The 11,148-nt window shown below is 46.8% G+C and overlaps 1 protein-coding gene across 4 annotated transcripts; it reads right to left on the reverse strand.

The window, feature by feature from the left end:
• Positions 1–2,073: 2,073 nt before the first annotated feature.
• On the reverse strand, positions 2,074–10,934 carry LOC125543151. 4 transcript variants are annotated; one of them, XM_048706408.1, is made up of 4 exons: positions 10,746–10,934; positions 10,218–10,656; positions 3,712–4,395; positions 2,074–3,612 (listed from the first exon to the last, which is right to left on the reverse strand). In XM_048706408.1, exons 1-4 carry the CDS (start codon positions 10,769–10,771, stop codon positions 2,332–2,334), a joined length of 2,430 nt encoding a protein of 809 aa, XP_048562365.1. In that variant the 5' UTR covers positions 10,772–10,934; the 3' UTR covers positions 2,074–2,331. The 4 variants fall into 4 exon arrangements, with proteins under 4 accessions (XP_048562365.1, XP_048562366.1, XP_048562364.1 ...); XM_048706409.1 differs by having other exon boundaries at positions 2,074–2,500; positions 2,608–4,395; XM_048706407.1 differs by having other exon boundaries at positions 2,074–4,341.
• Between the last annotated feature and the right edge of the window lie 214 nt (positions 10,935–11,148).

Below are 11,148 nucleotides of genomic sequence, written 5' to 3' on the forward strand. Positions count from 1 at the left end.
TAGAAATCTGGATTGCCAATCACCTAGTTTATAGGAATGTTATGTGGAGTAATAAATATGAAACAAATGGAAGGACAATTGTCAACTCCTCAATTTTCTTGGTTTGCTTCAAAGTCAGACGAAAGGAAAAAATCAGGGAGGGTAAGCCCCGCTCCATTAGTAATTCCATCAATAACACCCATATATAAAACCCTGTTAGTTTAATTATCAAAAAGGCTTTCACCTCATTTTATATATAAAGCAAAGATCAACCATGGCCCAAGTACAAACGCATCCCACGACAACACACGCACCCATCCAAGATGAGATACATAGGCGCTGAGCACAGCAACATCACCCTTAACACTACAAGAGCAATCGGGGACCTCCACCGTGAACACGCCACCGCGAAGAGATGAAGCCGCATATGACGAACCGTGAGCTCCAAGGCGGTACCTCCAAGAAGGTTACAACACCAACGCGCCGCCACCGCCCGACCCGGGGGTCAGAGTTTCCCCTGGAGCGACACGATGACCGATGAGAGCCGCAACGACGCCTTCAAGAAGGTAACGCGCTACGCCGCCGCCGGTCCGTTCGAAGACAGAACAGGTTTTCACCCCAGCAACCACTCACCGCCACCGAACGCCACACCCCTGCCACCATGCCGCCCACACGGCCATGGTCACCGGGCAGCACCAAGCCACGGGCTCTGCCCATGAGCACCGCGCTATCACCACCAGGGCAGCCGTCCCGGCATCCAAGACCTTGACACCACCTCACCCGAGACCCGTCGCTACCCCAACCAAAGAGACAAGTGGAAAGGCCGCTCCTTTCACACTCCTGGGTGCCCCCCCCCACCCCCCGCACCGAGACCCAAAAGGGCCGGCCAAATTGGCCTCCATCGACCCGTCCTGCTGCATCGGGTGCAAGAAAAGCTCGGTCCAAACGCCGGGCGCGAGATGACCTTGATCCTGCTGTCGAGCGCGAGACGAGCTCGGTCCTACTGCTGGGCGCAAGACGAGCAATGGACTGCAGCTGGGAGCGGTCCAGCCCAACGACAAGGGTAGAGCCCGGACGACGAGGGGAGGAAACGAAGGTCCGATACAGGCCGCTCACTGACGGCCGACGCCGGAGGAGACCAACCGCCGCCGTGAAATGATCCAGACCACCACCATGAGCTACCACCACGCCGTGACAGCCCACATCCACGTCGAGACCCCAAGGAGCAGCCCCGAGCCACCTTGTAGCAGCTGCGACACGCTAGGCCGGGAAGGGGGGCTGAGAAGTGGCGGTGCTAGGGTTGGCTCCCTGAGTCGCCGGCGGGAGCGACTTAGGAGCGACCTTTTTGTCACTGGTTTCTTTTCTCGATGCTTCTCCGGCCTTGGATTCTTTTACCCTCTTACACCGAGGGTAAAGACTAAAGACCCTAGTATAGATAATATCTTTACAACCACGATTATTTGACCAACTATATATTATCTTTGCTTGATCAAAAAGAATTAATATGGACTTGAGGTAATGTTGAGTTGATGAAAAGAGAACGAAGTTCAGTACTTCTCATGATTTGAATTTCGAAACTGCTCCACACACGATAGTGTATGGACGATAAGTGCACGACCAGAGGATCCAGTGGCCACTGCTCAGCTGTGCTCAAGATTCGTCGGCTCGATTTAATCGCCGTGCATGAGTCGTCCAAACATTGCCGTCCCCGTAGCATTGCTCTTTGAATTTCATTCCGTAGACGATTTGTTTCTCCTGACATATTTTAGCTTTGTAACTGTAGTGGGCTTTGGTGCTTTGAATTTTAATCTCTGTTGGCAGCAGATCACATATTATGGAAAGGCCAGGCAACTGAAGAATTGATTAGGGGTTATTCTATTTGTCCACTTGTTCTCGGACACTTGGTATTTTTTCTTTGCCGGATCAACTGCAACCTATTAGTGTTTAGCCTTAGGGAGTTGTTGAAGTATGCCTCGTGTATACCAAGAAATTATATGAAAAAAGGGGATGTTGCATTACGACTTACGAGTGAAAACTAACCTCGGAAAAACAAATTGCACCTACTATAACCAGGTTGCAAATGCAAAATGTAGGTAATACAATCTACCAGTACCAGAAATCATTTAAATTCAGACGAATACAGAAAATATCAGATTGCATGCTGTTGGATAACACAAGCCATGGATACAGGTTCAGCTGAGAAAATAACTACTAAGCAAGCACAGAAAGCACAAAAAGTATGGCAACTATTCTTACAGGATAGTGAATCTAGTTTTACAGAAAGAAAATTGTAAGCAATTTTCAAAAGGCTCCTACTTCTGAAGGCTAAACAGCATTTCACAAAGTCTATCATCATGCTCCTTTGTTCTGAGACCCTGCAGCATTTCCGCTCCTACTTCCGAAGGATAAACAGGAGTACACAGGCATAGAATCGCCATGTGTGCTATCGCTTGGCACCAGTATATGCTTCGCGCCGGGAGTGAGCTTCACCGGTCCTGATCTCTTCTGCACACTGCGACAACTAGAAGAAGCATTGGAATTGTCAGGAACAGCTCTCCTCATTCGGTTCTCTGTATTTCTGGACAGAAGGGCTGCATCTCCTGTGCTGTTGGAAACTTCTTGAATTACCTGGCCTGGATGGCTGAGTGTATAACTCACAGAGTTAAGAGGGCAAACCGACGACCTTGCTGAATGCACAACATGTTGACGAGGTAAATCGGCATGGAACACTGAAGGTGGTGTCCTTTGCTGTCCGGTTATAGGCAAAAATGGTGCTGCAGGTGGTTCATCCCCAGCGAAAGGATCAGAGAAATAACGCCAAGGACGCGGTGTATTCTGATGGAATGCTGCACTGCTATGATTCGGAAGAGGTGGACACCCCAATAGAAAAGTCTGATTGGTCCGTGAGTTTGAAAAACCACCATACCTGCTTTCATATGGCAATCGATCTCCAGAAAATATATTAGCTGCAGGAAACGGGTGACTGAAATCATGTGGAGTCCTGTACCCAAAATGTGCGTGACTTGTGCTTGCATGATATGTTGAAGCTTGAGTTGTTCTGGTAGAATTTACCGCAACATTGGGGAAACTTTGAGCTTGTAAAGAGAAAAAAGGCTGTCCTTGTGGCAATAATACATTTGCCTTAAGATAGTCATTGGTGGAAGTTCCTGTATGTTTCTGTGCAGTTTCAGCAAACGATTCACCTCTGGTCGTGCAAACTGTAAGATCTTTACCCATCAAACGAACTGTCTGTCCCGTAGAAGGACTACACTCGTGCCCCACGTTCAACTCAGAACGAGAATATAACTCCGTGCTGTGAGACACATTACATTCACGAGAAAGCTGGGAGCCAGCATTATTCAGATTTCTGGAGAACCAAGTCTTGTGCTGCGTAAATGAATCCTGAAATGTCTGGTCTGGCAATGCACAAGGATATGTACTCATAGTCATGGTATCATTTACTGAAACATTACTGCAACCCCAACGAGTCTCAGCGAGTTCTCTTAAGCTCAGTGGAGAACCAACAGCATCTATGTCGGAAACATTGATTGCCTCACCATTCAAAAATGTGCCTGCCCATCTTGAACTCTTTATTTTTTCAAAGTCAGAAGCAGGTGGTTGGCTTTCCAGTCCCTGTGAGCCAAAAGATAAATTCATCAAGTTTTCTCCACCAGCGAGCAATTCAGCATCAGAACTTAAAGTTTCATCATGTCTATGCTCAAGATTGGGCACCTCTAAATTTGAATCGTAGGTGCAGCCTAAATCAGTACATTCTGGTGGTGTCATATTCAGATCAATGAATGGAGCAGACATCTCTCTGTTACTAGGCTCAGCAGAGTACTTGTTATCGCAATGCTTATTTGCTTCTTTAGTCTTAGCGAAGGCTTTGTTGGGCATGTCAGAACTACTAGTTTCTGCAGTTACACATTTGTCTCCTTCAATGGACGTGGATGATGTTGACGAAGAGAATGACGATGAAGCCATAGCATCCGAGAACAGCTTGCAGAGACTTTGTTGTTTGGGTAGCTCACAACTCTGCGTCTTACTGCCAATTACACCATCTGCTTCTGAGAATTTGACACGCTTCACTGATTTGCAGCATAGTTCTATTACTTCATGGCCTTTTGAATTGACATGTTTCTCATTGGCCATTTTCACAGATGTGTGCTCTGTGTACTTCAGAATGCCTTGCCTAGGGAGAGATTTTCCCAGATCTCTTGGTTTTCCCACTTTACCAGCTTTGCTATTGTCAATGCACTTCTTTGTGTCAGCCTTCTTCTTTGCATTATTGATCTTCGCCTTCTTCCTACTCCCAGATATATTCTCTCTCTCTTTCCTGCGACGTTGTGAAGCCTCAGGTTTCTGCGATGGGCAAGCATCCAGTCCATCAGGTAAATTTGGATTTTCATGTGCTTCCTACACAATTGAGCAGCATTATTTCAAACCATAAGATACATATAACTGTGAGTGGACCCAGAGATGTCAGACTACAGGTTGGGTCATGTAAAAGTAACAAACAGGTGAAGTGAAACATAAAACTTTTGGTAGAATAATCCAGTATCACACGCAATTATTTACAGCCATGGTCGCTATGCAGCTAACGCCACATTACAAGGTAAAAACACATTTGACCCTTAGAAAATATGTACATAGATGATAGACATTTATGTCAAAGTATACTTGTAAAAAATAAAACAAAAACAATATTTGGATCGGGGTAGGGTTGAAAACACGTCGAACGCCAACTAACTGTTGGTCATAGCACATTCATATCCATGATATTATAAGTTGAGTACATTACATATATTCTCCTACCCAAAGTCATATCTGGATGCCATGTTGATTCATCTATACTTTAGTATGAATGGGATGGATAAATATAATTCATTTACACACCAGCCTCTTAAATTTTAGTATGAATTCATATAATGGAGAAAATTCAAATACAAACACAATAGTCAATAAATTGCTAGTCAATATGAAAAGCATAAAAAGAACTTATTCTCAACCAGTCAAATAACAAATAATTCAGACATGCATATCCATTTCTAGAAAAAGGTTTGGAAAATCAGTGGTTACTGTCAGTTTTATAGTTCTGCACCATCAATTCATCTATACCGTTCCAGCTTCCCCATCTCTCAATAATATCTTCTATTTAGATAAGCATTTGTAATACATGTTCCAAAGTACAAACATCATGTATGAGCGAGAAACGAGAGAAGAAAAGCAAGCCATCAAAAGCCATTTCTAGCAAAAGAAATGAAATGGATAGGGTGATTTTCTTTGTAGTGATTAGGATAGTAAAAACATGGACTTATTGAGTACCCAGACAACCAACCATGGGGAATACCTCCAGAACCGATATATTCCCCAGCTATCATGGCGTGCAAGCCTAAACACCATCACCCTCTCCCTTGTACCAGCCACGACGATCCCCTCCGTAACCTAGGCTGTGACAACTTGGTATCAGACTTACCGACCCTCAGCCAATCCCCACCACCATCCCCCATGGCCAACGAGATCAACAAGCTTCTGGGTGAGAAGCTATCCACGCACCAGAAAGAACTTCTGGATGGGCACGCCTTCAGGAAATTTGAAGACATAGAAGCAATCAGGGAGCAAGCAGCAGCCAATCGCCTGGCCATTAGCAGGGTGGCTCCACCAAGGGCCAGTACAGAACAGATGGACAACACAAAGGATATTGCACATTTCGATGTGCCCTAGACAGACCCAAAAGCGGCCCTAGACAGACCAAAAGGTGCAGATACAATTAATGTCGGTAATCAAACCATGTCAATCTAACAGCCTAGATTGCTCCAATGCATGGTGAGCGCTCAACATGTTTAGTGTGCCATTAATATTATGCCAAATATCAACATCTATTAATTAACGTGTAACTAATATCCTTACTAATATCAACATGCAATTAATTTCCTCCCTAATATCAACGCGCATTACACGTACGCATTTACTAGTTAGGGATCAAAGAAATAAACAGAGAAAAGAGGGAGCTTTACCTCTAGAACCGATCTATCCCCAGCCATCATGGCGCCCAAGCCTAAACCACTGCCTCGCCCTCCTACCATCCACAACTATCCCCTAGCTTTAGCCCTCCAACCACTTTACATCTATCCCCTCCGTAACCGGCAGTATATGCATGCCCAATTTCAATCAACATAGTGTTCAAAAAGTGTAAAACTAGCTTCTAAGCAATCCTTTATTCTAATTTCAATATATATTTATTTTTATAAATACATGTGCAAGGAAGAATTTATATACCAAAAATTAGGAACAAAAATATATACACAAATAACATAATGGCATGACTAGCTTGTTGGTTTCCATAATAAATACCCATTCAAAGAAATTTTTGATCTAGGTTATAAGGGAAACCAGATCGAAAACCATAACAACCAGAGTGGCGATATATCTTGTAAAAGCAAGCATGCAAAAAAACAAGTACATGGTATCGACACGATGCGAATAACAATCTCCAAAGCTAGAGAGTTTAGTGATGCAGCCCAAGTTATCTCAAAACCATAATAGAGGTGGAGAGGACCAGACTCCAAAAGACACCACGAGAGCTTCAAAACAGTCAATGCCAAAACCACCAGCAAGGATCACTAGTAGTCATCATTAAGGAGATGTGCCATTCCAAACCACGCATCCTCACACACCAGAGGGTGGTCATTTCGTAATGCCGATTGAAGGAGATGGGAGAGACTCTGACTTGTTGAACATGTATGAAGGACACACAGAATCTCCACCAAAAGAGTGGTCATTGCCCAAGGGAGTGGGGAGAACAAAGAAATGACATGATCTTGAAGAGTATCACTGATGTAGTTCTCTCCATAGGGAAGGGTGGTCTTTGCCCCATGCTGAGTGTAAGCACTGCATAACAAAGAAAATAGAACAAGGGCACCAAATGGTGGCAAGAGATGAAGAAAAAGAGCAAGCTTACAAGGATGGCTATGTGTGAATGAGTTCACTGAAATGGGCCACCGAGTGAAGCATGGATGGCGGGACTACATGACCGACACGAGGGGTATCACTTGGCAGCATTGCAATGCTATTAGGCGTCACGGCCGAACCCCTCAACAGGACCGCCACCAAGGACGGAAGAATCCGAACCCCTCAATAGGACCGCCACCAAGGACGCAAGGATCTACATGAAAGCTGACGATAAGATTCCATCCTGACACCCCTAGGAAGGTGTAATGACGCCCACGGGCGCCATCATCAACGAGCTTTCACTCAGAACCCAGGAGAATGAAGGTTTGCTACAGCGACGACTACGGGAAGTAAACGACACCCGCAAACGTCACCGCCGCCGGAGCCGCCCAGAGCCAGCTCGAGCTTACACCCCAGAAAAAAACCCACATCCTCCAAATCCTCATGCACCCCGAATCAAAGACGAGCATGCTCGCCAGTAGCCAGGTGCGGCCAGGCCAAGCAGGGCGATGCTGGCAGGTTGAGTGAGGTGGAGGGGTGGTTGGTGGAGTGAAACTTGTGGATCTGGGGTGTCCGGCCCACCCTTGGCAGAGCAGGGCTATGGAGGCATGGGTGCGCAAGTAGGCGGGCAAGTTCAATATCGACACACCCGACGACTCTACCATCATGGAGGGGATTGGAGGTAGTGGTTCCCAAGAATGATGGGGTGGTCGAGGCTAGAGGAAGCTAGCAGATGACACAACCCGATGGGGTGGGGGTTGGTGAACGCATCCATCAATCCTAGATCCAACAAGCACCGAGTGTGACATCATAGTAGGAGTTCCTCGTGGTGGTCGATGCGGAAGCGGAGGGGCGGGCAGGTGAGGTGTCAGGCAACTAGAAGAGGAAAAGCACGAGGTGCAGCCATAACCAGCGGGGCACATCACGTGGTGGCGTGTGCAAGTGTTAAAATACGTTGGCTAGCGCATCAGTTCAATATGGTATCAAAGCCACAAGGTCTCGGGATCAAATAATGGCCAACGCACTATCTAATATAAAAATAGTTAGGATCTAATCTCGATCCCACGACTAAGGTCTTCCTGTACGTCCACAGCCTAGACGTGAGGGGGGGTGTTAAAATACGTTGCCTAGTCCATTCCATCAGTTCAGACTTTTGAGAAACTTGGCTAGTGCATCACTTCAATAGCAAGCACTAGAGGTTGACATCAAGGTTGAAATCCAAGCTGAAGTAAGCTCGAGGGAGGGGTGCACACGAGTGTAGGCGAGGGTTAGCGTGCGCTGCCACTGCGGGCCCGATGGACGGAGAGCATGTCGAGCGCATGCAGGAAGCGGCAGCCCGCCGACAGACCATTGAGCCGTCAATTTGGATCAGAAGGAGATGAGAGATGCGGTGGTTTCCTGCCACACCATGGCCAACGTCCAACACCACGACGCGGGCGAGGGAGCATGCTACCGTAGCCGGTCGCGGCGGATCTGAGCAACACCACACTGCATCACCACCTAGACCATAGAGCAGCTTACTGTGCCCAAGAACCACTCTATGCCGCAATCATGGTCCCCGCCACCACCGTTGACTAGCAGGGCTTCACGATGCGGCGGCTTGTGTCCGCCTGAGTTTCTCGCACGGGAGCGATGTGGGGGCTCACCATCCTCAGTAATAAATATTTTTGCAGAACATAAACAAGAACTATTAATTGAAGAAAAGGTAATGTGTATTTTATAACCAAGCTGCTTGTAAAAGAATGTAATTTAGTAAATCTAAAGATCAAATTCGCAATTTGATCCTTGGAGATCCGAATAAGATGAATTATAAAATCTTAAAGGGTGCAAAACATGATGAGCCTTCTATGCATGCACGGTGGTCCAAACAATATTATGGTGATTAGCTCTATATTAAATGTTAATTCATTATACCAGATAGAAATCTTCAAACATATATATCAGATGTGGAGAAATAAGGTTTATATTCCAACACACTTCAAACTTAGGGTGGGTTTAATTGCCCCATCGTGCCTCAGCCACACGCCTATGGTGACTTCGTAAATCTCAAGATGATATGCCGGCTCAGTCTCTCGGAGGTGCTCATAGGGGTAGGGTGTGTATGTGTGCGTTCATAGCAGTGAGTGTATGCGCGTGTATATGAGCGCTTGTGTCTGTACTGATGCTTAAAAAAAAAACTTCTATCCCATTAATCTGGTCAACCAGATAACTATTGGAAAACTCCATAAGAGAGTACAAACAGCAGACCATGCATCATGTCAAACATATGGTGACAGGTTGACTGCGACGTACTGGAAACTACCACCATCTACTGAACACGATTCCTATGCATGCTCAAAGGTGTACCGAAACATTCCCACGCCACCTATCAGGCGCATAAATAGATTCACATATTATAGATTTGGTTTTTAAGAAAAAAATAAATGCTAATGAACGTATAAGGTATGGAATAATGAAGTTTCCTATCCAAGAGAAGAATGCAAAAGATATCGGTCTGGTAAGTGCTTTCTCCACGTCCGTTTCCTATGATAAAGTCTAGTGTATGGGTCCACACGGCTGAAATGTGCAGGAGGTACACCAAGTACGCATGCAGCTCACAACCCACCGTGCATGGTGTGAGAAAAAGGAAACACGGTGACGATGTACCATGTACTATGAGATGTGGTACAAATGCTGCAGTACTTGCTAGCCTGTCTCGTGTACAGCCACTACTGGCTTAGCTGGCCATCATAATCTGTTTTTGGTCTTAACTAAGTGTATGAGCAGCGGCAGGTATACATTTCACCAATTAAGCATGAATAACAATATTTACATATACAAAACAGTAAATAGGTACTAGCAAATGAATTGATGCAACAGAATAGAACACAAAAATCGTTGTAACTTTAGCACTTAGCCAGAAAATCATCGTTCACCTGCCAGCAATTATTAGTACCCACACAACCTCTTAGACGAACTAGTTAGGCCTGGTTCAGATTAGTAGCTGGGTTCGGCACAGTGAATCCTTTACATAAAATATCCTGCGAAGCGACGGGACTGCCCCTATGTAAAGGTACAACTAATTGCTCCCCGCAAATAGCAACGAAATTATCTTCATAAAGTCAACTAAATCTAATAATATCCTCCGATTCCTCATCTCATGGACACGCAAAGCATTTACCCATCCCAAGGAGATCAAAAGTAAAATGATACCAGGGTAAAAAAGCATAGGAACAATAGTAGATGATAAGATTGCATTGACAGACAGGCAGTGTTGGGTTTGGGCTGGGCTGGGCTGGATCACGTACCTTTGTGGCCGCGAAATTCCCCTCCGGATCTCGCCCTCCGCTGCTCTCCGGCGCGGCAGCCGCTGCCGTCTCCTCCTGTTCCTCCTGCAGTCTCCTCTTCTGCTTCTTCTGCTCCTTGGCCCGCCTCACGATCGCGCACAGCGCCTCGTCGCCGTCCACCTCCGTTTGCTCGTTGCATCCGCTATCACCGGCGGGGGCGGAGGGAATGTCCAAGGGAGGCGCCGCGGCGAAGAGGTCAGAAATGGACCTCTTCTTCGGCGGCTTCGACTTCCCTGGCGACCTCCTCGGGGACGCCGCCGGCGCAGCAGCAGCCACGGCGGAGGCCAGCTCGTCCGCCCACCACCGGAACCGCGGCGCCTTAATAGGTGGGAGATGTTCGATGCCCAAGGGACGCCGACCCTCCGCCGCCGCCTCGCCCCTCATGCTCGCCGCGTACCCCCTTCGTACAAATCGCAAACGGAGATCAGAAAAAAAAAACGCACAGACGACCGCCATAAAAGCCGACGAGACGAGGCTGCGCAGACTAACCTGATGGAGAACGCGGCGGCGGCCATGGATGCGACGTCTCCGCGCCCCCTCGGCGCAAATCTACCCGCGACTTCTCAAGTTTTGGGGGAGACGAGGAGAAGTAGACTGGAAGGAAGGAAGGAGAGGAAAGCGGCGGGCGTTGGAAAGGGAGGTCGTCGATATCTAAAAGACGCAGCAATTACGATACGGAGTTAATACTTCGAGGCGAGGTTTTGATAGCATCGAGGCGAATAATTTACACTTTCCCGCTCTTCCCACCTTTATTTTTGGTACCTCATTAACTATTCGATATATAGTTATTTAATGCCTTGCCTGGCACCGGTGTCGTGCGCGAGAGGCCCACGTCCCATTTACTACTGCGGACGGCGACAGGTGATGGACAGCGACTAAATTGTTTTCCCCT

The sequence above is a fragment of the Triticum urartu genome, chromosome 3, assembly GCF_003073215.2.
Source record: "Triticum urartu cultivar G1812 chromosome 3, Tu2.1, whole genome shotgun sequence".
Lineage (NCBI taxonomy): Eukaryota > Viridiplantae > Streptophyta > Magnoliopsida > Poales > Poaceae > Triticum > Triticum urartu.